Raw genomic sequence first — 27,396 nt, 5'->3', positions numbered from 1 at the left:
AAAAGGCAAATATATTCTGTAACTTTTTATTCTTTAATTTTGGACAACAGAATGCTGTACTAGGATCATGTGAAAAGGATGAATGTTTTCCTAAATGTAGAAATACTTACAAGGCACAAACATTTTAAATCTACAGGTGTAGATTGCTATTCTTAAGTAACACATAACTTGTTTGTAAAGTTCTCATAACTTGTTTGTAAAGTTCTCTGATCTGCATATATCTACTGTATCTTATAATGCCAGAAATTCTGGAAGAATGATAAGAATTGTTGGATCAACTTTCAGGACTCTCTTACTATATCAGTCAGAGCTAAACAACAGGGAAAAACTGGTTTGGTTCAAAGGGCAGGAATATAATTAATGTTTGTCGATTAAAATTTTATGAAAAGAGCTTTGGAAAACAATCTTTATTCACTTTTTGAGATTTTAAGTTGGTTGATACGGTTGATCATGTAGGTGTGAAACTGTTACTTGAAAGTTTGACGTGGTTTCATGCTACTTTTTTATTCTAAAATGGCATTGTGTACAGTTAGGTTTATGTGCAATTGTTTGTGTTATGATTAAATAGTAAATCTCAAAATAAGACTAGATTTCCTTTCAGAAGATATGTCAGGTGCAAGTTCTTGGGTTTCATATGGAGTGTCCTATATGGGAAATTATACTAGGTGATCAAAGGATTATCTTTCTAGCTTTAAGCTTGAGGTATGTTTTTATACTTATCTGCCCTAGTACAGATATAAAAAACAGCTGAGGGCTTTGAACAAGATTAATTATTTATGCAAGCAAAAGTTATTTAGGAATGGAAGATAATGTATATGTCTGCCTAAGGAATTGACAGTTTCAGGAATACTGAGAAAGTGTTTGCTTTAACAAGTAGTTTTGAAGTAAGTTTGCTGGAAAGTAGTACTGGTGAAAATGTTCCAAAATATTGTTTTCATCTTGGTATAAGCAATCTTTAAAAAAATAAATAGTTGGGTTTTTGCTTGAAATTTAAGCACTGTAATAAAAACTTTGAAAATAAAATTATGAGTAAACAGAAGTCAACAATGAATGGATGGATGCCCTGATCTGAGCAGGATGTGCAGGACATCATGAAGGCCACACATGGAAACAAATGTTACTGAACAAAACGGCACCTTACAAACAAAATGAGGGAATATGACTTAGCATAATCATATATCCTTTTCTGCCTCATTCTTATTTTGTGAATCACGGGAAGTTTGTTAAAGGAAAACTAGTGTGATACAAAAGTCAAGGAGTTTTAGATTTTTGAAGTCTTCCATTTCTAGTTTATGTAATATGTTTTACTAAAAAGTAAAAAAAATTGCTCAGATATGGTCAGTGTCTGTTTCCTAAGTCTGTAAAATCTAAGAAAACTATAGACGTAATTACTGTTGGATAAATAAAGCTGTGATGTGAGTCTTCCTTTAAATTATTTTTGTTGTTAAAAGACTTTCCAAGCAGTGAAAACTTTTTTAATGTCAACGTATCTTGACTGTGTATTTTGTTTTTTCTTGTTTTCCTCTTCTCAGCAAACTTTGCAATGTTCTTGATCGACTGAATGTGATTGCAGAAAGTGTAGTAAAGAAGACTGGGTTTTTTGTAAATCGACCTGATTCCTACTGCAGTATCTTGCGGCCAGATGAAAAGTACGTATAATTTAATTGATGCATAATGAATAACATCTATTCCTTGGAGAGTTGTCTGGAATTTCTATGTCTATTACATTATTTCTTATTTTAAATTAATACAAAAAAATATGGTTCGTTATTAAGTTATAGCTATAAGGATTGCAGTCAGAGGCACGTGCTAATACACTGAAAGAGTACAACTGTTATGTGTAACTTATAATCTGTTCCGTGTGTGTTTATATAAAGTTTCGGGTTTTTTTTTTTTTTTTTCCCCACCTTAACCAAGGAATCCTAAATTAGGGGCTAAATTTAACAAAGCAAACAACATTTGGAAGTAAGTGGCTTCTTTTGAGGCACACTAATAAGATAACTATCATCTAAATGTTACTGAGTCCGGTGTTTTCCAATGGATTTTATGGTATTCATACATAGAAAATTTAAAACTTTTTTTTAAAATAGAAACTGTATTTGCTTAAACTGCTGCAGAAGTACAGTGATTTAAACAGCTGAATTCTCTCAAGTCGCTGAAAATCCAGAAGTAAAATAACTACCACATTAGAAGTTCAATAGGTTTTTGATTGAAGTTTTCATGTTAGGGATCTAATTCATCACTACCCAAACGGGTGTTCATATTTTACATGAAGAGCATCCTTGCCTTCTTAGCCTATCTTCATTTAGAAACAGTCTGAGCTAAAACTCTCATAGGCTCTCTTAGAGCTTTTCTCTGCCGTGCAGTGCAGCAAACATGGTGACTGTAAACTATCAGGAACAAGATCAATACATCCATGTAATGCTGTGCTCTGTAGAGATAGTCTGGCGAGTCTCAAATGCAGTATATAGGCTTGCCATAGCAGTGTTCTGGTTAGGCTAGGTAACCCTGCTAACTTGAAAATATTCAGTAGTTCAGGGATTACTTGCACCGAGCATAACTGCTCCTCTACCTCAAAATGTCATTAATTTCTGATTCATGTTCTCTGGCTCTGGGGTACAGTTAAGACCTATACAGAATTGCAAGACCTGGACAATATGTACGTATGTATGTATCCAGCATCTATGCCTAGAATCAGTATGAGGGAGAGATTTAAATCAACCAGTTTGTGCTACAGTGTATTTTATGCCTCTAGCTTCCAGTTGTTGGCATCATACTTACTTCAGTTCTTGTGCACTCCAGACCTGATCTAGCAACACTTGTATTGCTCATAGTCTGTTTTATGGGGAGCAAAGGAAATACTTTGTATGGCTTTGGAATATTTCTACTTTAAGGCTAGATTTTTAAATTTTTTTTTGCAATGTGGTTTAAATACAACATCTGACTACTGCATAGAGCTTTCATTGCTTTCTGCTATTGAGGGATATCAATTTTGCTTTGTGGCAGGTTTTTAATTGTCACCCTTTTTGACTGAGCAGATCAATACATGGTATGATCTGTTATTTTTTTAGATGATTGTAAGTCATTCTGTTTTGATTCTCTTTCAGGTGGAATGAGCTGGGAGGTTATGTTGTTTCCACTGGTCGCTTACAGGTACTAAAATATACTTTATTAATTCATAGTTACAGTGATGTAGATCAGCACTCCCAAAGCACCAGTGAACCATTTCACTTGAATATCTGGTTGGTGATTCACAGAGCGCTCTTAAATTAATATTTGTAGTAAACAGCATTCATAGAATCATAGAATGGTTTGGGTTGGAAGGGATCTTAAAGATCATCTAGTTCCAACCCTCCTGCCATGGGCAGGGACACCTTCCACTAAACCAGGTTGCTCAAAGCCCCGTCCAACTTGGCCTTGAACACTTCCAGGGATGGGGCATCCACAACTTCTCATTATTGCTTTCCATCTTAGAAATCAAATTGGGAAATAGGCCTTAAAGTTCTTGGGTGGTACCACAAAACCTTATGCTGTTGGAATTGTATTTTTGCTGGAGGTAGTCTGAGAAGTGCTCATATTTTAAACTACTTTCCATTACTATTTAGTCTGCAGTGTTACCAGTGTAGTGAAAGTTAAAACAGCAGCATTTTAGCAAACTGCATGATATAATGTTATACAGAAGAGGTGAGGAATAAGCGTACTTAAGCCTGGTAACATATTCATACACACGAAAATGGGTTATTAAAAGCATTTTCACTAGTGCTGAATATTCTGTACATTGTTACAATTTCAATTACTAAAAGAAAATAAAACTAGAAACATTGCTTTTGTTAAGGTCAGAAAAGTGCCAGATTTATGCCTGAATGTTATGATTATATACTCTGAACACAGTGCATATTCTTAAGAAGCATTAGTTGCTTTTGACTTGACATTTATAATTTTGTAGTTCATTTAAGTTAGAAAGCATGTGACCATTCTTTTACTAGCTGATCACTGAGATATGTTTGTTGAGGGCAGATAAACAGCGGAGTAGATAGACCTATGAATGCTAGTTAGATTTTTTTTTTAATACGTTAGTCTTACAGGTTTACCTATATTAGGGGAATGATTATTTTATGTCTTTCAACTTCAATCATTTGAGGTAGTCACCATTGGCATACATGCAAGCGTTTCGATCACAGTTCATCTTGGAATAGACATCTTGTGAGTCACGCCCAAAAAGTGCCTCTTTAAGTCAATAAAAGTTTGGTTGACTAGCTTGAATGTAGCCATATATTTTTGAGCAGAAGAATCTTCCATGCTGTTACATTAAAAAATATTTCTTGCAGCTGTTCATATTATAAAATAACTTTGTGTGCATTATGGAATTGAAGAATGGTGGTGCAAGCAGCATAAAAGAATATGTGCATGACTGACCTTCAACAAAATGTTCATGTGTGTTGCTCTAGATACGGAAAGCTTAAAATATAAGCACCATTGCAGTAGAACCACAGCAAGTTAGAAGTGTGCTTTATTTTTTGCAGTAGTTACAGCACACTTGAAAATAAGACGTCCTTCACTGAAATAATATAGCTTTTCTTTTTAAGATAAATCTTTAGGACCGTTTGTGAGTTAACGGAGAGATGCATTTTGTGTAATGATAGAAGCAAGAATATTTGGAAAGCAAGAATTACAGCAGTCTGATGTACCTTGGTAGAGATTTAATTGCTTTTTAACATTTTTTTAGAAATGTCTTTCCTCAAATTTTTGTGAACTGACATAATTTGAGATTTGACAAGTCTTGGATAGTAGGAAAAAAGTAATAATCATGAGTGTAGTAATTTGTTAATTAAGAAAAATCTCTTATTTGGATTGTTTTACCAGACTGGAGTTCTCCGAACCAATTGTGTGGACTGTTTAGATCGCACTAACACAGCCCAATTTATGGTGGGAAAATGTGCTTTGGCATACCAACTGTATTCATTGGGATTGATTGATAAACCAAATTTACAATTTGATACAGATGCTGTTAGGTAAGATATATTAATAAAGTGTTTCATAGTTTTATTTTTTAATTTTGTGTCAAGAGATTTAGAAAAATTATGTCTATGTAGAAGAAAAGTGCAGTTCTTTCTATTGGAATGATTTAATAATGTTTATTCATCCAGGTTTTAAAAAAAATCTTCCATACCTGAAAACTTCTTGAGAAAATCCAGTCACGCTGAAAATGTTTTTCTTCTGGAAAAGTGTGTTAATCAGGCTTCTTACAAGATAACTGCTTGAATTAATTCTTTTGATAGGACTAAACTTAAAGCTAAGAGTTTTCCTTTTAAATAAACGGAACAAAAAACCCACCTCAGTCTTTTACACTTACTTCACTTGCTTGAGGCAAAATGCTGATGAAAATGAAAGCTGAGATAAGTACATGCTTTTATGGAGAATGCCAAACTGATATTTGTATAGAAGCACATCTTACCTTGCTATTTCCTGCTTTTCCGTTGGAAAAATTTTGTGCTTTTTGATTTCTTGAAGAAAAGTTTTCAGCAAAGCTGTTCTCTCAGATTAAGTATCAATGATACTTATTCAAGCATCCTCAAACCATTTAAGAAAACCCAGGATTTAAATTTAAATGCTTTGGGGGTCAGGGGGAACTAAGGTATTTGTCTTGTGAATATGCTTCAGAAATTAATGTAAGAGTCCTTGAGGTGATGAGTTTTTATTCCTTAAAGCTGCTGTTGTAACTGTGAAATTTATGGCTTCATTGCTGGTTTTGACTAGTGGTTTGATAGTTTTAGAACGTGGAGATGTAACTTGTGTTTCAGAAAAGACAAAGTACTCAGTCTCCCCTCCCCTTTACTTGAGACATACCTTCAGCTCCTCTTCTTTCTCCCATTAGCTTCCAGCACTTGCCTGGTGCCAGGAGCTGGTATGTGCCACAGAAACAACCTCACTTGCAGCATGTTGGCTCACTGTGCAAGCGGTGGCTCCTGCCCTCTGCCTGATGGCCAGGGAGAGCACCCACTGTCTGGCTTCCTCAGTGTGCTAGCAATGCCTCTCATCCACCATGTCCCAGCTACTAGGTGCTGCGTCTTCCTCTGGGAACAAACAACTGCTGCTGCAAATACCAGTTGCTGTGCAGCCTCCTGGGGACTCAGGGCTCTTGGGTTCTAACTAGAGGGGATCAAGAGGTGGACAGGTCTCTTATACCACTCAGTGGCAGCTGTAGAGGATACCACATACTTCAACACCTCAGGCTGCATTTTACTATCTTTCCTTAGGCTTCACTACCTTTCCACCCCCATTTTGGGAGCCCAAATTTCCTCTGTTGCTTCCTGCTGCAATAGCCTGATGTTTCCTGTCTACCTTCTTTCCCCCCTGTTTCCTCTCTATGCCCCAACCACCCAAATTTGCATCTCTTACCATCATCTCTTAAGATTATAGTAGTTGCTTTGTCTCTGATTTTCCAGAGACCTTATTTTGCATTCTCTCTCCGAAATGTAGCTATTAGCCTGGCATAAAAGGTTACTTTTAACTGGCCACATTTGACTTATTTTTTCCTTCTCCATTGCACTAGATGCATGCCTGTCTGAAACAGACTTTGTCATCTGTTAAGACTTGTTTCTGAATTACTGTATTCAGAATAATTAAAAAATTCTGCTCCATAATGCAACAAACTCTGAAGACAGGCGTGTGCTACACTGTCTCTCCATTGTGCAGTCTTTCAATTTGACCTCTTGCATTCTTGTTCCCTGCATTGTCTCCCATTGAGTATCTGCTTCCTGTGTACTCTGCCTCTTCATTTACACTCTTCTGACATGGGCAAAGAGGGTAATCTGTAGCAGTCTGTCTTCCTTAATTTAGCTAACATGTCTGAAAAACTAACTTTTTTTCATCCCATTCTTCGACTGTCCTTCTTATAATTCTGATTTTTCTCATATGGTCTCACTGGCTGGCCACAGTCCAGAATTTCTATTGAACTAGATTTCTGAAGTCAGCATTTTATTTCAGTTGGCCGTCCTGAAGGATAAAGAAACCATGCATCTTGAACAGTCTGATTTTGTGTCTAGCAAGATTAATCTTCTTAATGACTTTGTTGCACAGGACCATTTCTGCAAGCTATATTTCTTAGTGATTTCTTCAGTGTAATTGTTGTTCTGTCTAGGAAGTTTCTTAGACAAAGTGTACCTTAGTAGCTTCTTTTATCATATGTAGTTAACTTTTCTCTCTACAGAAGACTAGTCTTTGAGTGCTGGCTTAATATTTTGAAGGCTGTGGAAGGGTAATTTAATTCTACAAGTTCTTTCCAAATCAAGTGGATCGATGTCCTTAATGAATTTAAAGTTGTCTGCTTTCTGTGAACCTTTATTGCAAGGTCATTAGAACTCTGTTCATCGATCCTCCATGGCTGACTAGGAAACTTGCAAGAAGTATCATCCTTGTACCTGCCAGTTTTTGCCTTCAACCAGTATTTTAGCTTTTAGTTGACCAGCATTGCTGTCTTTCCCCTTGTATAAAAAAAAACCCAAAAAAACAAAAAAAGCCAAAAACAAAAAAAAAAAACCAACCAACCAAAAAAAAACCACCAAATCAACCCACCAAACCCAAAGAAACAAACAGGAGATTCTCATACATGGTATCATAAGCTCTGAACCACTTGCCTCCACACAAATTGGTTTTGTTTTTTTTTCTTTTGTTGTTTTGGTTTTGGGTTTTTTTAAATTAATAAGCAGATGTTTCCTCCTAATTGATCTTTTTGTATTTGACCTTGGGGAGAAGATTTGCTGGACAGCTGTTTTGTTTTTACAGAAATTGATTTGCTGCTCAGATAAGTGTTCTTCATCTAGAATCTTTTGAGGAGGACTTGAGTCAGATGGTTGCTGGGTTACTTATGCAGTACTATCCCTTTATTGGAAACTTTCTTAAGGGAATGCTTTTGTTTTGGTTTTTTTTTTATTTTGTTGTTGTTTCAGTTTGTTTGTTTGTTTGTTTGTTTCTACCCTCCTTTCCACTTTAAGGACTTCTTTCTTCTCAGGTATTACAGTGTATCACATGCAGATGCCTGAGTTATTGTGTCTTGCTATCTGATGTGAAATACATTTCCACAGGTTTGGTGGTTGGAATTTTTTTTTTTTGGTTTTGTTCTGGTTTGGGTTTTTTGCCTCTTAACTAAACTTTCAGCCTCTTAGCAACATGTCATCCTTGTCATTGTCTTGCTCAAGCAAGGCCATAGTCTCTATTTCTAGAGATGCACTTTTCAATCTGTTCTCTTTTAGACTGGGCATCATCTCCTTAGGATAGCCTTGTTTTCTGAGACTGTTGTCTTGTTTTAGAATCAAAAAATCACAGAATGGTTTTGGTTGGAAGGGACCTTAAAGATCATCTAGTTCCAACCCCCCCGCCATGGGCAGGGACACCTTCCACTAGACCAGGTTGCTCAAAGCCCCATCCAGCCTGGCCTTGAACACTTCCAGGGATGGGGCATCTACAACTTCTCTGGTAACCTGTTCCAGGGCCTCACCACCCTCATGGTGAAGAATTTCTTCCTTATAGCTAATCTAAATCTACCCTCTTTTAGTTTAAAGCCATTACCCCTTGTCCCTAGAGCCTTCTCTTCTTTAGGCTGAACAACCCAAATCTCTCATCCTGTCTTCAGAGGAGAGGTGCTCTGATCGTCTTCATGGCCCTCCTCTGGACTCGCTCCAACAGCTCCATGCCCTTCTTATGTTGGGGGCCCCAGAGCTGGACGCAGTACTCCAGGTGGGGTCTCACGAGAATGGAGTAGAAGGGGAGAATCACCTCCCTCAACCTGGTGGTCACACTTCTTTTGATGCAGCCCAGCAGGATATGGTTGGCTTTCTGGGCTGCAAGTGCACATTGCTGGGTCGTGTTGAGTTTCTCATCAACCAACACCCCCAAGTCCTTCTCCTCAGGGCTGCTTTCAATCCATTCTCTTCCCAGCCTGTATGTGTGCTTGGGATTGCCCCAACCCATGTGCAGGATCTTGCACTTGGCCTTGTTGAACTTCATGAGGTTCACACGGGCCCACCTCTCAAGCCTGTCAAGGTCCCTCTGGATGGCATCCCTTCCCTCCAGCATGTCAACTGCACCACACAGCTTGGTGTTGTTGGCAAACTTGCTGAGGGTGCACTGAGTCCCACTGTCCGTGTCACTGACAAAGATGTTAAACAGTGCTGGTCCCAATACCAACCCCTGAGGAACGCCACTCGTCACTGGTCGCTGCTTGGACATCAAGCCATTGACCGCAACTCTTTGAGGGCGACCATCCAGCCAATTCCTTATCCACCAAGTGGTCCGTACGTCAAATCCATGTCTCTCGCCAATTTAGAGACTCGGATGTCATGAGGGACACTGTCAAATGCTTTGCACAAGTCCAGGTAGATGATGTCAATTGCTCTTCCCTTATCCACCAACGTTGTAACCCCGTCATAGAAGGCCACCAAATTTGTCAGGCACAATTTGTCCTTAGTGAAGCTGTGTTGGCTGTCACAAATCACCTCCTTATTTTCCATGTTCCTTAGCATAGTTTCCAGGAGGATCTGCTCCATGATCTTCCGGGCACAGAGGTGAGACTGACTGGCCTGTAGATGCCCGGGTCTTCCATTTCTCCCTTTTTAAAAATGGGGTTTATGTTTCCCCTTTTCCAGTCACTGGGAACTTTACTGGACTGCCATGACTTTTCAAATATGATGGATGGTGGCTTAGCAACTTCATCCGCCAGTTCCCTCAGGACCCACAGATGCGTTTCATCAGGTCCTATGGACTTGTGCACCTTCAGGTTCCTTAGATGGTCTTGAACCTGATCTTCTCCTATGGTGGGTGGTTCTTCATTTTCCCAGTCCCTGCCTTTGCCTTCTGTGACTTGGGCAGTGCGGCTTGAGCACTTGCTGGTGAAGATTGAGGCAAAAAAGTCATTGGGTACCTCAGCCTTCTCCATATCCCAGGTAACCAGTTCTCCTGTTTCCTTCTGGAGAGGGCCCACATTTTCCCTAGTCTTCTTTTTATCACTGACATACCTATAGAAGCTCTTCTTGTTGCCCTTGACGTCCCTGGACAGATTTAATTCTACCAGGGCTTTAGCTTTCCTAACCTGATCCCTGGCTGCATGGACAATTTCTCTGTGTTCCTCCCAGGCCACCTGTCCTTGCTTCCACCCTTTGTACGCTTCCTTTTTGTGTTTGAGTTTGTCCAGGAGCTCCTTGTTCATCCATGCATGCCTCCTGGCATTTTTGCCTGACTTCCTCTTAGTTGAGATGCATCGCTCCTGAGCTTGGAGGAGGCGATCCTTGAATATTAACCAGCTTTCTTGGGCCCGTCTTCCCTCCAGGGCTTTATCCCATGGTACTCTACCAAGCAGATTCCTGAAAAGGCCAAAGTGTGCTCTCCTGAAGTCCACAGCAGTGAGCTTTCTGTCCGCCCTCCTTGGTGCCATAAGGATCTTGAACTCCACCATTTCATGATCACTGCAGCCAAGGCTGCCCTTGAGCTTCACATTCCCCACCAGCCTGTCCTTGTTGGTGAGACCAAGGTCCAGCAGAGCACCTAACCTTGTTGGCTCCTCTATCACTTGGAGAAGGAAGTTATCATTAATCCATTCCAGGAACCTCCCGGATTGTTTATGCCCTGCTGTGTTGTCCCTCCAACAGATATTGGGGTGGTTGAAGTCCCCCATGAGGACCAGGCCTTGTGAACATGAGGCTGCTCCTAACTGCACCTGCCTCATCTGCTCGGTCTTCCTAGTCGGGTGACCTGTAGCAGACCCCCACTATAATGTCACCTGTCCCCGCCCTCCCTTTAATCTCATAAAAGCTCGCGGTTGGCTTCTCATCCATTCCCAGGTGGAGCTCTATGCCCTCCAGCTGGTCATGGACATAGAGGGCAACACCCCCTCCTCGTCTCCCCTGTCTGTCCTTCCTAAAGAGCCTGTATCCTTATGTTCCAACACTCCAGTCATAGGAGCCATCCATGTCATTGATGGGGAGCTTCTTGATAATTTTTGTTATTTGGACTGCTCTCAGTTTGGAGTCTCCTCAACTTCTTGATTCTAGAAGACTGCATTGTTTTTAGCCAGCCCTCATTGTTCATCTTAGCAGCCAACTCTTTCTACCTTCTTCTTAGATCATGTTTTTCCAGTTCCAGCAAATGGTATCTGACTGATACTCACGTTTTTTACAAGTTGTGTTTATTTGGTTTGTTCCTTTGAGCCATCATTATTGTAACTAGGCAGATTTTTGGGAAGTTATGCTAACTTCCTTCCCAGTGGACTTGACAGAAAACATAGCCTTGAGATATTGATGTGTTCTGTCCCATTTAGTGTATTTAAAATATCTTAGTTTGTGAAGATACATGGTTGTTTTCTCCTCACGGACTAGTAGGACATGTTAATCTTCTCCCTGAATCTACAGAAGTGCATATTCTGTAGTGTGAATGCATTCTGATACATTACAAATTAGTGAAAATCTCACAGTCTAATCCTTCTTAGTAATTATTATATCTGAATAAAATTTCCACATATTTATCTGAATAAATAATAGAGATACAGCTTTAAATTTCAGTGTTTGTAAGTTAACAGTATGTTTTAATGAAATACTTGTTTTTGTAAACTGGCAGAAGTACTTAGGAGAAGAAAATGTATTGCTTGTTAAACAGAAAGACTTTATAATTACAATACTTTATTATTTTTTCTCTTAAACTCTTTTCAGCAGCTTGATAGATGACACATTTTGCTTTTCCTTCAGATTATTTGAAGAATTATATGAAGATCATGGAGACACGCTTTCTCTGCAATACGGAGGTTCTCAGCTTGTCCACAGAGTAAAAACCTATAGAAAGATAGCTCCATGGACTCAGCATTCCAAAGATATTATGCAAACACTCTCAAGATACTATAGTAATGCTTTCTCAGGTAAATTTAATTTTAAGTGCTTTCTTTTAAGCCATTATTTAAACAGCATTTTACTTGTGATGTTTCAGTAATCCATACTATGATCTTATGACAGAGATCCTCTATACTATAATTTCCAAATAATTCAGTAAAATCTGGTGTATATCAAATGGGTATTTATATCCTATGTAAATGCATGTTGTGGCATGCAGCCTTATTTGACAAAAGTTAGCAAACTGATGTAAGAAGTATTTAGAAAATGTACACATGTAGCACTGAAACTGCCAGTGACATTTGTAGATCGATAGAGAAGCAGGTTGCTGTTACAGAGCTGTTAATGTGCTGGACAGAATGGCTTCAACAAATATAAGGAAACTGGTAAATCTAAATCTAAACGCAAGTAGAAGGCTTCAAGTGGCGTATTTCTTGTGATGTTTCTGGTGACTTCAAACAAAAAGTAAGCTTTGATGCACATAATTGTTTTGTATGACTAGAAGCTACTAACTGTTGAATCTGTGGTAGCAAAGACAAAATTAAACACCGCAAGGTCCACCAAGTATATAAGCTATTTTTTGAGTTAAATAAGCTGTTAAATTAGCTTTCTTCTCTACTAGCTCATATCAGTCATTGATACTGTTCTACTTTGTTCTGGGCAACATTGCTAAGAGAAAACATCTTTGAAAAATGCTGAGCCATACCTAATGCAAAATAACTGAAAAAAATGCTTAGTGTTTTTAAAAGTCATGAGAAAGATCTAAAAGACATGTCAGGATGACAAACATTAAGTGCTACTGTGTCCTAAATATTGTGTCGGTCCTCTATTACTCTTATTCACAAAAGCTGCATGGGCAGGGAAGGAAGTAGCTTTTTTTTCTCTAGTAGACTGCAATTATTTGGAAACTGTGAACTTTAAAACAGTGAGTTGGACACTGGCTAGAAATACTTCAGTAATCTCTGGTTTCTTTGGCTGAGGTTATTGCTTTTGTTAGTGACAATTCTCTGTATGTAACAAAATGTGAGAGCACAGCATTTAAAGTAGTGTTTCTGAAGGTAATTAATGTAATTTGTGTATCATATTTGCCCAAATTAAATGAGAAATGGAGAGCTTGTTTATTTCAGTGACACGGTCTCTTATTGTTTGCAGTGGCAATAAGGCATGGCTTCATCAATTCTTATGAACAAAAGGAAGTACACTTGCAGTATCACCTGTACTGATAAGTACAAGATGGAACAAATCTCTGAAGCTGTTCACTTTCATGCCAGCCACTTAAATGGTTAGGTGGAAGCTTGAACAAAGTTCTAGTTCCACGTTTGGGGTTGTGGTCTGCTTGCAAGGATAAGTTACAATATGCATGTGTTTTAGTAATAAAAGAATTTGTTCTGAAAAAGATCTTACAAAAAGAAGAAAGAATACAGAATGAAAAAAGTCCATCTTGCCACCTGGGCGAATTTGTAGCTGAGTATACAAACAGGTGTTAGTCTTTACTGAAGTCAATATGAAAAATGAAACTTTCATAAAGGTGCTGCACACTTTCCCCAATTTACTCATGCTTTTGGTATTTGCCATTTGAGCCAAATATTTTTGGTGCTTTATGCATTCCTTGTGTTCGAAGACGGCATTGTTGAAACATAGCATTCAATGTTGTACTTACTGCATTTTCAGTATGAAATTTTAAAAGATTCATTTCAGTGAAATTTAAAGGTTCACTGTCCGATGCTGCCCATTCAGGTAGCATCTGCAAGTCTGTTAATGTGACACACTGAGAGAGATGATTTTACTCTTGAAGTTTTCTTGGAAAGCAAAGATAAAGGAAGCATTTTTACAAGATTCTGATTTGCTGTACTGCACTTATTATTGTTACTATCCATCACACATCCTTTAAAATACAAATAAAAATCTGAGGGCTAGCCATGAACTGAGCCAGCATTTCCTTGAGTTTCTGATCTGAGAAACTTTTTTTAATGCTTATGAATTTTATGTACCAGTAGTAAACAGAATCAGAAAATTTTAGTGATTTGCTTCAAGTCATACAGTATATCAGGTTCAGAACAAGATTACAAGTGGCCTGCTAACACTGCTTCCTAAATAAAACACTTAGCCACACTTGTACTGTTTGTGTATCAGAAAAAATATGATTCTAAAAATAATTTACACTTTTAAGAAAATGGTTTCATCTGTTGACCTCAACACTCTTAGGATACTCACTACTAATTAAGTTGCACAGATGAGAAAAAGACAGACATGTATAGGTTAAGTGACTTGCCTGGAGATACTAATCCAGTAGATAAGACTTGGACTTATTAAGAAAGATAATTTTTAATGCAGTTTCACCCTAGTTTATGATATATGGCTTAGCTTTTCTATAGGTTTTCTGTACCTATAAATTTGTAATATGTTGTCTATGTTATAGAAGAGCGAAGAATTAAAAAAACGTTCTCAGGATCAAGTTAGTGACTGAAGCTTGGAAGAAAACCAAGGTTTCCTCCTAAAAGTATGGGACAATTAATTTTATGGTAACTTGAAAAAATCTTAAAGTTTTAGGCAAAAATTCTGACTTTTTTTCATGCGTGTTTTTAATTCTAGAATTTTAAAAAAGTAGAGGGTGCAGTGTAGTTTGGGAAGTCAACTGTTTGAAGTATCCTGGTTATAAGTAAATGAATTATACCAGAAAAAAGAACGTCATCCAGCTAAGAATTAGGTGTTCCTTCAACCCCCTCTCTGGCAGGTATTCTGATTAGTTGAATTCTAACATTTTTTTTCTTTCATTTGTGATTGTGAGAGAAATTAGGAAATAGTATTCCAAATAATATTCTTCTAGCTTTTATGCCTTTTAGAAAGTAATGTGGCATTGCAGACTTCAGTGATAGAGTTGCAACATGCATAATAAGCTTCTGGAATCTGGCATAATCTATTTATTCACAAACAGGACTCGACATAGTAAACTACCTTGTAGTGTTCTATGAAAGTAAACTTAATTACTGTAACCTTTTAGTCATGGGACGTTATAGTCCCAACTGTATTGAATCTCTCGTGATTTAGTAATTTGTCATGTAGTGCAGTTGCAAACTCAGATTGAGAGCAGTAGATTATTTTAGGCTAATTCAATTAAATGGCCCCTTCAGTTCCTGTTTTCTCAAATGGTCTTAAAAATGTGCTAGTATACACGTACATTGCAGTATCTTTTGAAAAAATCAGTGCAGTCTTTCTACTTGCTTGTACATAATTGTAACATTTGGTGCTAACAATGAAGGGAGAAATCCTGTTTGCTCTTTTGTCTGTGCTCCACAGTGCATTGACACATTCTTATTTATTTATTTTTGAAAAGAGAGATTTTCTATCTAAATAAGAAAATTGATCTGAAAAGATCAATATCCTGTTTTCTCTGGCCAGTGTTTCAAAGACAGACAAAAGCTTTCATTATTTTTGTTTGAAATTAAGTCATAAAATTGTTCAACCCTTAAAGTAAGGCAGGGGGAGGATTGTCACCTTTCAAGTTAACTATCTGCTTCCCCAGTCACATGTGTTTGCGCCTTCATGAAGATGTATGCACAAAGAATCTTTAATGTTATGGTTTTTTACCTACTTCTGAATTATAAGATGAGAAGTAAGACAGTAGAAAGACATTTTCTGATAAATGTCCTGTATTTTGTTAAGTTTAAAACACAACTGCACAACTGAACCAGTAAATGAAAAAGAGTTTGAGTCCTTTTGCAATGTAACATTTAACAGCAGTCATTTTTTTGCTACAGAAGAAAGGTAAGAATGCTTTGATGAACTGCTGCTATAGACCATTTCAGACAATGAATTGGTTAATTCAGTTGGTATGAGTTTAAATTCAAGCTGTTCTTCACAGAACAAATTTAATTTAGTTTTATTTCATTTTAGCTTCTGTCATATAAGTAGTGACATAGTTTGTTAACTGAATTGTCTTGTTTTACTCTAATTGTTTTACCATTATTTAGTTAACAATTTCAGTATACCTTCTGTTCCTGGCAGGTAAAACAATGGTAAATGAACAAAGGAGGCTCATCTCTGCCTGTAGCTTTCAGAAATTACCACCGATTTTAACCTACTTGTTCCTGTTAATTAATTTTGTCTTTAGGGCTCCTCCAGTTTCTATTCTTAAAGTAGAGAGCTTTCTTGGGTTTTGTTCAGCACTTTCTTTAAATCACTAACTAACTAACTTATCAGGAAGACAGAATACATGTTATTGTTTGTGACTTTTCCTTTCTTTTTAATTCTTAGTGTCCTCAACAAGGTTTTTTTTGGTTGGGTTTTTTTCAGACGTTTTTACAGAGTTTGACATAGCTTTCTTGCACTGTTCCTGGCCTTCCTTATTCTCTGCTTATATCTTGGTTCAACTGTGACACTATTTTGCAGAAACAATATGGCCTGCAAACCATAAGGATCTACATATGCTTTTGAGTATTACTGTGTAGAAGAGTTAATGTTTATGAGTTGATCCTCTTAAGAAAATTGGGAAGGTGAGGAGCAAGAAGGAAGGTAAAAGAAGTCTCTTTTTGCAAGAGTACTCTGAAGGGACAGTAAAAGTATCTGGAGGGAGTATGAGTCCATAGAAAAGGAAGAAAAAAGCCAGATTCCAGATGAAAGGTCCTCTAAGTAGGGAAGGAGAGCCTTTCCTGGTGCCTTGCCCTGTTACACCAGGTGACTGTTTATACAGAAGATCCCACTTCCAAATACTGACCTCCACATATGCGCACTTCTGTAAAGTACCGTAGTTTTCTATAATCCTATTGTCACCAAATTTCTACATAGCACTTCATTTGTCAGCTGCTTGTGTGTCTTAATTCCCTGAAAAAAATACTATATGTTGCACAGAGGGAAGAGACGTTCGAATTTTGGGGAGAAGGAGGTATTGACTGAAACTTTGGTGGTAGACAGGAACCAACTTTGTCCTTGCTGTCATACCACTGCTTTGTAGATTCTGCTTATTTTTTTTACCTGCTTTCTGGTATACTGAGACTTCAGTTTGTCTTTTTGATGCAGTGTGTTGTTAAAGAGACACTCGACTCCAATAATACTCTTTGAAATGTAGAGAGAACTGAAGGAGTAACACTGTCTATTGAGCTAGTCTGAACTATTCCTTGTCTGATGATTACTGAAGTGCAAACAAGTGTGGAGACAAGAGCTTTCCCCATGCTAATTCCTCAGGGCACAAATAGACCTCAATTCTCCACATACTTCCCCATATCTGAAGATCCTTTGCGTGTAAGCCTTGCTCTGCCCCTACAACTCTGCTTGCAAAGCTGTCTTTATCACAGTTCACCATCCCCAAGCCCTCATCTGACTTGAGCTTTTCTTCGTATCTGTTATAACTCATCCTATCTGCAGCTAGGTAGCAAGAGAGATTTTAAAGATGTAAGTGAACAGCAATGTTTCTTGTCATGCTTCATCTACAGTGGTATGTAACTACTGGATTTTAGCGCTTGCCTTGTTTAGTTTGGTGAAGCTTAGAATATGGCAAGAGAAATTGATGATTTAAACCAACCGGGGAAAAAAGTCCAAATTATTAAAAGGTGTTTGTGAAGTTTAATCACTTTACTATGTTTTGGCTAGAAAAACCCAAAGAATTCATAATTTGTGTATTATGTGGGGAACTTGGGTATTGTGTTTAATTTCATTAAATCATTCTTCTGTTATCTAGACTGTAGTAAATCGATCGTGATATGTCAGATTCCCTGAAACATGCATAAATACATGCACATGCTTCATGCATATATATATGCAGAGGTGGGAGATGATGCTGCAGTGTGAGGTCTTACTTCTGCAAAGCCTCTAAGTAGAGCTTCTGCCTTGGCTTCTGTGGGAGAAGCCAAGGGAAGAGGCAGTGCTGGTACCAGCCCCGCATGCAGAAGGTCAGGCCTAAATGAAGTTTTGTTACGGTGGTTGAAATCCAGAGGTCCCTGTAGAAGTCACAGGACATACACACTGTCTGTGAGGAGCAAACATAACAAACAATCAAATGTCTGAACGGGCTTGAGCTCTGCCATGTTCTTGGTGTTAAATGTACCTCTTCTCTAACAGATGCAGACAGGCAAGATTCTATCAATCTCTTTCTGGGAGTATTCAAGCCTACAGAAGGAAAACCTCATCTCTGGGAACTTCCCACTGATTTTTATTTGCATCACAAGAACACCCTCAGTCTGTCACAGACCAGGCGAAGGTATTTTGCTGCTCTGTTTTTTTGTTTGGTATTGCTCCAAGAAGTTTAAGAAAATACATGTTGTTAACCAAATAATTTGGTCAGCCTGTCAAAAACTTGCTTACTGTTTTTTAAGGTTTTACAAAAACTTAAAAAAATAATCTTCAAGAGATTACCAAAAATGTTGGATGTTGGTGTTTTGAAGGATTTGCTTTAGTATGTTATTTTCCTGTTGTACTGAAAAAAGAAGTTCCATTTCATATGAAATTCTATCCTGCAGTGTGAAATGCTTCATGTTTTTACTGAAGTACAGTTACCACTGTCTCATTAAACAATATACAGGTGTATTTTTGATGGTCAGATTTATTAAGTCATTGTTGTATTTGAGATTAGCTGATGAGGATAACATTTGTTTATTTTTTTGTGTGTAATGCACTTAATCTGCAGCTGTGCATACCAAGAAGCCCATGATTTTCTACCTTCCTTTCAGCCATGTCTAGCCTGTTTTGAAGACTATTTTTCTTCATTTGCATTCCATTGTAGTTGCACGGTAACATACAGAAGTAATAGAGTTAAAGCGTAAAAAATTTAAAGTAATTTTAGAGTGCTTCACAATGTGGAATGATTTTGTTAAGGATGTGTGTAAAAAAAAAAAAAAAAAAAAATCCATTTTAATAAGGACGGTACTAGACTTGTTAACTAAATAATCTCTTTTAGGAATTTTGCTGTTTGTATCTTTGTTAATTCTTTGAGTCTTAAAGCTCCGTATCACAAATGGTAGATCTGAATATCTGCATTTAGATTTTTGTCTGGAAAAAATTGCAAGTGTTTAAACAGTGCGTTCATTCCCTGTTGGCTGCTTATTCCATTAACTTGTCATGGCAGCTGGCACGTGATATGACTGGTTTTAAATTTCAATCCTTTTGTATTGTCTCCTGAGGCTTCTCTTGATGCTAGCTCATATCAGCCGTACAACCAACTGCTATTTCAGGCACACATGAAACATGCAACATTAATTTTATTGCCTACTGGTTCCAAACATTATTATATGTCAAAAATGAATTCAGCTGATATATTGCAAATATACGAATGTCCTATTTCATCTGTTACTCTGTTAAACAACTGTCTCTTATTTGTCACAGATACTGTTCTCAAATGAGGTGGAACATTAAAAAAAAAAATTGTTGGTATTCTTCATTTACTTGTTAATTAGTTTTACCTTTCATCCTGGCCAGAATTTCTTCTGAGCACTTCTAATATACAACCAAGATGTTTTCTCACGTGAACAAAATGACACCTCCATGTAATAGTTAGGTGAAAAAATCTCTTCCAAGTAATCTTTTGTTTCTACCAAACTACTGGACAAGTTCTTCGTATAAGTTCTTCCTGCCTCTATGTGCAGTGCCTCTTTTGGATTTCTTCGGCACAGCAGCAAAGGAAATGATGAAAACTTATAACGAAATCAAGGATATAGGAAGAGAAGGAAGATGCTCTTTCCTGTCATTGAAACTGCTTTTGACTGTGCTTTTCCTATATTGTATTTGCCTCTCCATCAGAAAGAAGAGTTTCATATATTACTTGTTATTTGCCATGAAAGGACAGTGAATACGGAAAAGGAGACTTTCTGTTGCCATGTTACTTATCATTTATGGAAACAGCAAAAGTGGGAATGTCTGCTTAGTTTCTGAAGGCACTGGAGAAAATGGCTTGCTAGCATGGCCTGATACAGTATTTCAAGAAAAGACAGGACCGTCAGGCATAATTCATTCCTTTCTGTCTAGGACATACACAGTTCTTGGAATTGAAGTCTGTTGCCCTGCCTGTTGTGCACTGTTTGCTAAATCCCACTAACAAGTCTATTTCTGGGCATGGGAATACACCCGTTGTTTCTGCTCCAGATGGCTACATTGACATGAGTAGGAGATAACCGCATTAATACTCTGATTACAGCCCTTACAGTATTGTGAATACGAACATATTTGAAATAAAAATCAATGAAGATAAATGTCTTTTCATCCCAAGTAATGAAATAGAAGAAACTACCAGAATAATTTAGAGAAGAATTAGAAGTATATTTGAGAAGAGGAAAAAAAAATGTAAACATGAATGAAAGATAAAATGTGTTTTATTTTATGAATGTTGCTTGACTTCCTTTGTTGTTTTTCAGAAATCCTGAATAAGCTTCCAGCCTGTTTTGCTGTTAGCTGTGTCAACATACAGTTCTTAGACTTAAGACAGCTGTCACATCAAAATGTATTTCTGTGTGCAGAAGTCATCTGCTTTGGCAATCTTCTGATTTTATTATCATTGACCTTCATTTCTTCATACCCTTTTCCTAAATTTTAGGATCTGAATAACAAGCTGTGGGTGGGGGTTGATGCTTTTTTTTTTTTTCCAAAAAGACCAGAACAAGAGATACACATAAATACCTTCTGTATGTACTACAACCTCAATTTTCAGTACTTTAGAGGTTGGCACCTGAAATGTATTTGGTTTAATGGAACAAAACAACTACTCCTCTCTCCATACTTGTATTGAGCTTCATGTGTTTAAATTTCATGACCTGAGAGCAAAGTAGTAGGATAGGAGCCTGGTGAAATCCTTCATCCAAGGATAATTCTTTATTTTCTTCCACACTTGAATTAGAAAGAAATGTTTACTAAAGTGACACTGTATGGGTGGGTAACTGTTACATGCAAACGTTTAGACTAGGTAAGAGATCAAACCTTCTGTATCAATTGTGTGTCTGTTTTTTCTATACAGCTATACTTACTGGTGGACCACAGGTGTGCTAAAGCATTTACCTCTTCCTTTTGATGAAGGTAGGAACTATATTTGCTCCTTGCCTTACAGAGTATCTTGAAAAAGAAGTTTTAGTCACAAATGCTTTTAACTGTTTTAGATCCCAAATCTGGGAAAAAAAAAAAGTTTCCATAATGATTGCTAAATACTTTTTGCCTACGATGAGCTGTGATTTTTTTCAACTGCAGGATGCGAGAGATACCTAATTGGCTAAAACTTGACCTCCATACATTTATGTGCCGGGCATACTTAATTTTTTTTTTTCTTCTTGCTTATTAACGTATCTTTATAGTCTGTGCTAATGGTTACATTCCTGTTGCAGATGACAGGGTATAGCTAGTGTGTCTTATTTCTCTAGGATATTGTTGAGCATGTTTTATTAGGAATTGTCGTCATGAAGGGAAATCAAATTATGGTGGTTGATAATCCAAATTTATTAAAGATGTGCTGTGCATCTTCTTCATATCATATTTTCTTGTCTTAGAGGGGATATGGCTGTAGAAAAATGACTGGTAGGGTGGCTAGGTAAGCAGGCTACTGTTTGTTTAGATTTTTGCAGAGTCAGTAATTGTTAGTAGAAAGATTATTTTTTTCTTTTCCCCAGTGACATGTACTGAAAACAGATCCAAGTTGACAGTGAAGAAATTCCACAAGTATGAAGAAGAAATTGATATCCACAATGAGTTTTTTCGTCCATATGAGTTGAGCAGTTTTGATGAGACCTTCTGCTTGGCAATGACCAATTCCACACGGTGATTGTAAATCCTTAACTGGAAGTTGATTTGGTGTGCACTAAATGTACATTTGATTTATTTGGTTAAATCTGCGTAACACGATAGGTTTTGTGGGGTGGGTTTGGGTTTTTTGTAAGCTTCAAATGTAGCAAACTTCTAGAAACTAAATCACAATACTGAAATGGAAATGCTACTCTCAAAAAATTCTGTTAAGATAGCATCTAAATTTCCAATTATTTTCCATTATGGGGCACCAAGTGTTTGGGCACTTGGAGGCTGAGAAATGTGCTTTTCTCTGTGGGCTCAGATCAGAGGCTACCTTCAAAGCAATTGTTTTCTAGTTGTTCTGCTCTCATTTTACGATTGTTTTCATCAGTTCATCAGGTTCTCACAGCTGGCCAAATAGCGTGGGGAGTTTCTGGGGATTTTTTTTAGGTTTTTGTTGTTGTTGGCAGCAGTCAGCTGGATATTCTAAGTATAATCTTAATCACACTTTAGCAGAAGACTTCCAGGCAGATTATGTTTCATGTAGCTTTTTGACCCAATTTGAGTGTTGGCAGCATTTTGAAAGCAATGTAGCTGAGTTACAGGGCTTCTTCAGCACAGGAATGGAGCACATTGCTCTAGCTTCCTTGGCAAGGGGTAATGTTTGCAACTGTTTTATAGGACTAAGTAATGCAATTGAAACCTTTTTAAATACCTAGGGTGTTTATATTTACATGACTTTAACTTGTAATGACGAAGTTAAACTTGATATTTCTTTTTATATTTTTTTTTTTTTAATTCAAAGGTAGGTTTTAGAGGTGGCTCTTCCAGAAAATTTAAGAATTTTGTCTTGAGCTTTGCTTATGAACAGTTTTTCCTTTCTATTTTGCCAGAGATTTTATGCCGAAGAATGTGGGGATTGATCCAAGTCCGTTTACTGTTCGTAAACCTGATGAAACTGGAAAATCAGTGTTGGGGTAAGTCTGAAATATGAAATGATGAAATTTTGTTCTGGTTTAATAGTAGTGAAATTGTAATGCAAACGTATAAACTCTGTGTCTGTGTAGCATATTCTCTGTTACATGGGAAATAAAAAAAAATCATTGGTGTTATACTGTAGACCTGTACACTTTGAAAATCTTATCTAATTTGAGATTTTTATTGGACACTGGGAATTCTTTATTCAGACTTGTTTAATCTTTTCTGTTTTCTGGTACCCCTTTAAGTGAAAACCATGAGAAAATTTTATCTACAATAAAGATACAGAGGTTGTTAAAATTAGATCATCTCTTTATAAGAGTGGTAACTGTATTCTCTATTGGCGATGACAGAAATGCATATATTTATTGTTGGTTTTTTTAGAAAAAAATTAATAAATTTTGAATGAGTAGAACATATCCTGAAACAACAATAAATGCCAATTTCAGCGTAGTTTTTGATAAAAAAAGTTATTACAATATTTATAGATAAAACTATATAAAACAGTTCAGCAACAGTTATTGGGACAAATGAATGTTTAATTTAGCTGGTTTTGCATCCTGGACTTGCTTTGTTACTTTATTCCATTGTTGTGTTTGATCTGTTGTATCACACAAGGGCTATGGGGACTCTTCTTGAACCAATTAATTCTCTCTTTGATACCTCATGTGAAGGAAACCTTTTGTCAGTAACAACTAAACCTGTGCTGTCACAACATTATAAATTCTTCTGAAAACTTGCTGTTCTGTTAAAAGCTACAAAATTTGACTGTCTCATAAATAACATCCGTTGTGCCTTGACCCTGAGGGACTCACTGTCAATAAATGTTGAGAGTAGACTATGCTTATCACTAGTAGAACCTGATTTCATGCTACTGATGTTCGCTGGGAATAAGCAGAAAGACTGTTCAACAGTTACACAATTTACCTCTGCTAAGAATTGTGAGTTTATGGGTACTTTTGAGGATAAGCTTTATTCTCCCGCTTTGGTATAATTTCAGATCTTTGGACTAACTAATTTCTCTCCAGATATTCCATTAAATACTTGACCATGATACATTTTTCTCAGGCACTTTGCTTCAAGCTCTCCACTGTGATTTTTAGGGATTGTTACGAGATAGAGAATCACATGGATCAAAGCCATGTTCCAGGACTCTCTGGCTATTGCTCGTAAGGCTTCCCATGCTTTGGCTGTGTAGTGGGGTAAAAGGTGGCTTCAATCTTCCACCTTGCCCATATTTAGCCCTTGATAGAGGTGGTATCTTTGCCTTGCACATTAGTCATCATCTTTTCATGTACTATGACATTTCTGGAGGATTTGGTGATCTCTTTTCATCTGTAAGTGTTCTGGTCCCCTAGGACAATTAGATCTTGACCTTATTCTGAGTATGTGTTAGGGGTGGAGTGAGGATATCACTCTAACCAGTGTTTGGCTACTTGCTCCATTCTTCAGCTTTCAGAAGGGACTGCTGTTCTTGTGACCTTCACCTCGTTTAGAAAAGTAGGGAAGAGAACCTTAATTTCCTCTAAAAAGAATGCAGTATGTCTTCATAACTTTCTGTAAATTTCAGTCTAAGGAGATGTCAGTTTCTGCTGAATCAGAAGTGAAACCTACCTGTGTTGTTCCCTCCCGGCATTTGTTCCAGCTGTATGAATTCTTCTGATATATTAATGTCCTTGGCGGTGGGGTATGCTCAGATCAAGAACCTTTGGGGAGGACTCTTCTACTTGTTTATATGTGTTCCTAAAGCATATAAAGTTTAGCTAATTCACTGTAGGGCTAAACTGCTGTATAGGTTGGACTGCAAAAGGCAGAGCTCTTTGTGAAAGTCATGGTGTGCTCCACTAGAGCTCAACTGATAGTGGTGACCTCCATGCCTTTGCTGATGAGAACACTAGAGCTGCAACTCAAAAATAACGTTTGCACCAAACTGCATGCTGTTGTCAAAGCCTCCTAGCATGCTGCTGTCTTCCTTTAGGGCCTGTCTTTCAAGTAAGTCATGCACAATGTTAGTGTATATATGGACAGTCACCTCAGCAAGGAGGTGTTGCTTCCCTGTTTCCAGAACTGATTTGTCTATAAAGATCTTCATTACCTGCCTTCCAGTCCCTCTTCCTCCAGAGTCCCCGAGAGATTGTGCCAGTGTCTGAGAGGGAACTGCAACCTCATACCCTTCTATGGCCAGTAGGAAAGGACGTAGAGGATGTCAGGGTGGTACAATTTCTGATGGGTAAAGTAACGTATACCTTTCAGAGCTTGTACAGTTAAACCCAGTGTTAGCCTACTAAAATATAGATGCTTTGTCTTGAAGAATTCTTAGAAATAAGGCACCTCTTTACATTGACTAGAATTTCTAGAGTGAGAAATAGATGCCACATAATCAAAAGTTGCTGATTAAAGAACGAAATTGAGGGGAGAGGTATGGAAAAAGAAGGGAAAAAAGTGACATTATGATTAACATTTTAGGCCCAAGATTAAGAAAGCTGGTGGAGTGCGTAATGTTGTTAATCAGAAAGTGAAACTTTTTCCCAGATCAAAACCAAAGATATTATGTCTCAATGAATTTTTATTCCTTTTTATTCATTCCGTCTTGGGGAGGGATTTAAGTAAAGAATCAGAGAATTGGTGGAGAAAAGCTGACATAATCCTTTGAGCTCTCTTTAAATGCTCTGAAATAAGAAGATTGAAGAAAAGTAAATCAATGGGGGGATTCAAAAGATGAGCAACTGGTTGCTCCAGAGGATAGAACTCATTTCCCCCAGTAAGATTGTAACCAAAATTAGGAATTTTAAATACCTTGATATTTCATAAATACACACTGCCTTTCATAACAGGAACAAAAGTAATAGAGAAGAAACGGTGCTGCAGCGCAAAACAGCTGCTAGTGCTCCTCCACCCCCAAGTGAGGAAGCAGTTTCAAGTAGTTCTGAAGATGATTCTGGGACAGACAAAGAAGATGAAGGTGCTGTTTCTCAACGTTCAACTCCAGTAAAGGTGACTGATACAGGAGACAATACAAAAATCACAGAGGTAAGAAATTATTGTGGCAGGGAAGAAAGCTAATCATGGACTTAAAATTCAAAATTAAAATTAAAAGAAAAACCTGTAAATGTTATAGAATAGTCAGAAGTAAAGCACTGAGAAATTAAGTGAAAAGGGTCTCCCGTGTAATTTCTTTGTGTGGATATTAGCACAACTGCTTTTAAAACTTCACCGTTATTCTTGTTGTGTAATAGTGAAACACAGCAGAATATAATGTTTTCAGAAAATGAAAATTACTGTTAGAAACCTATGGCATTTGAAAGGTACTCAGGTCAGGTGTAGTCCATTACATAAAGCATAATATATATACATGTTAGTGTGTTAATTCACAGTAGTGGTTCACTTCTGATCATTGTCCCTTACCATGCTCTGGCTCACGTCACGAGGTGGTCTTGGAGCATGCAAATAGGATTCCTTTTTGGATGAAACTAAACTGGGAGATGCTTCCTCAGGAATGTACCTGATCTACCTACCTAATCAACATTTAGTCCATGGGAGCTAATCTGGAGCAAACCTCCGAAAGACAAGTAGTATGGATCTGAGATCCTGAGCACTACCTCTTTTGGTTACAAATCTATTCCTTTTGAATGATGCCACTTGCTCAGGTGGATATAACTGTAAATTAATGTTCAATCTGGCTAAATTTTAACCTGATTTATGTGAAGATTTTTAAATTGCTGTTTCATAATTATATGGTCTGACATTTTAAAAAAAAAAAAAAGAAATTAAACTAACTCCGAAAATGTGATGATAATGTTGTCACATTTGGTCCTATGCTATTACTACTACTAAAGTTGAAGATAATGGCAGGATAATAGTGAAATCATGTATGCACAGTGATGAAAAGAATGTATATTCTCAGTTGTGGGCTATTAATCTTTTTGCTAGCATAACTCCAATTCTGTTGGAATCCCTTGGGTGCTAATTTAATGAAAATATTAATTTGTATGAATTATTATGGAAATACCTATTTTATTAAGTCATGTAACACTTTTTCAAATTCTTTCTTGTAGATGTCCATTTTGGGTACTACTGAAAATGTCTTAGCAAAAGGATATACAAATTTGGAAAATACTTATGTTGTTTTGGGGGATTTTTTGGGGGGTTGTTGTTTTTTGGTTTTTATTTTTTTAAGTCAGAGCTAATTTAAATGGTTATAGTTTTGTGCTTGTATGTGTTATCACTTTGGAAGAAACTTTAGTATTTATGACCTTAGTACAAACTGTAGTGCCTGATAGGCAATAGAGAATAAATCGTCTTTTTTCCTGCTACAATTCAAATTTTCATTCCATTGAGTCTTTAGCCTAGGGCTGTGTGTTCTCAGATAATGGATTTTCAGCCTCCTGTTCAACACTGTCTTCTTCCTTACCTTAATGAAGCATTTTCAATGCAGTTACTATGAATTCATGTGGTATTAATTTTGGACAATTTGGATTGTTATGCCAATACAAGTGCATTTATTTCTGTTTATGCAAAATATTTTGTATGAAAAATTTCTATTATCTCTGAATAATAGAGTACCTGTTTTCCAACAAGTCAGATTGTTTCTACATTTTTTTAATAGCAGAAATCCAACCTGAAATTTTATTCTTGATTCTTACCATTGCACAAGTTACCTCACATCAGTTTTTCCATCTGTGTATTGAACACACTTCAACACTCAGACCTAAGATACCTTTTTTTAGATTTTAAGATGCTTAAATGAAAGATGCACGTAAACACAAAATATGATTTAAGATAGTATTGAATTTTAATGGCTTATAATTGGGTGAGCTATTCTGATTCTTTTAGTAATGCACATGAAAAAATA

At 37.1% G+C, this 27,396-nt stretch overlaps 1 protein-coding gene across 2 annotated transcripts in view; it reads left to right on the top strand.

The window, feature by feature from the left end:
* Positions 1-27,396, top strand: part of FIG4 (FIG4 phosphoinositide 5-phosphatase) — a 76,667-nt gene that overhangs the window by 27,139 nt on the left and 22,132 nt on the right. For both annotated transcript variants that reach the window (XM_059833169.1, XM_059833177.1), the window contains exons 12-20: positions 1,533-1,649; positions 3,108-3,153; positions 4,864-5,012; positions 11,736-11,902; positions 17,928-18,066; positions 20,809-20,867; positions 21,452-21,599; positions 22,460-22,543; positions 25,379-25,574. In XM_059833169.1, the coding sequence (XP_059689152.1) occupies positions 1,533-1,649; positions 3,108-3,153; positions 4,864-5,012; positions 11,736-11,902; positions 17,928-18,066; positions 20,809-20,867; positions 21,452-21,599; positions 22,460-22,543; positions 25,379-25,574 (1,105 nt within the window). The remainder of the gene's footprint in view (positions 1-1,532; positions 1,650-3,107; positions 3,154-4,863; positions 5,013-11,735; positions 11,903-17,927; positions 18,067-20,808; positions 20,868-21,451; positions 21,600-22,459; positions 22,544-25,378; positions 25,575-27,396) is intronic.

The sequence above is a fragment of the Gavia stellata genome, chromosome 2, assembly GCF_030936135.1.
Source record: "Gavia stellata isolate bGavSte3 chromosome 2, bGavSte3.hap2, whole genome shotgun sequence".
Classification (NCBI taxonomy): Eukaryota; Metazoa; Chordata; class Aves; order Gaviiformes; family Gaviidae; genus Gavia; species Gavia stellata.
Note: the sequence above shows the minus strand (reverse complement) of the source record. Positions and strands in the feature narration are given on the sequence as shown.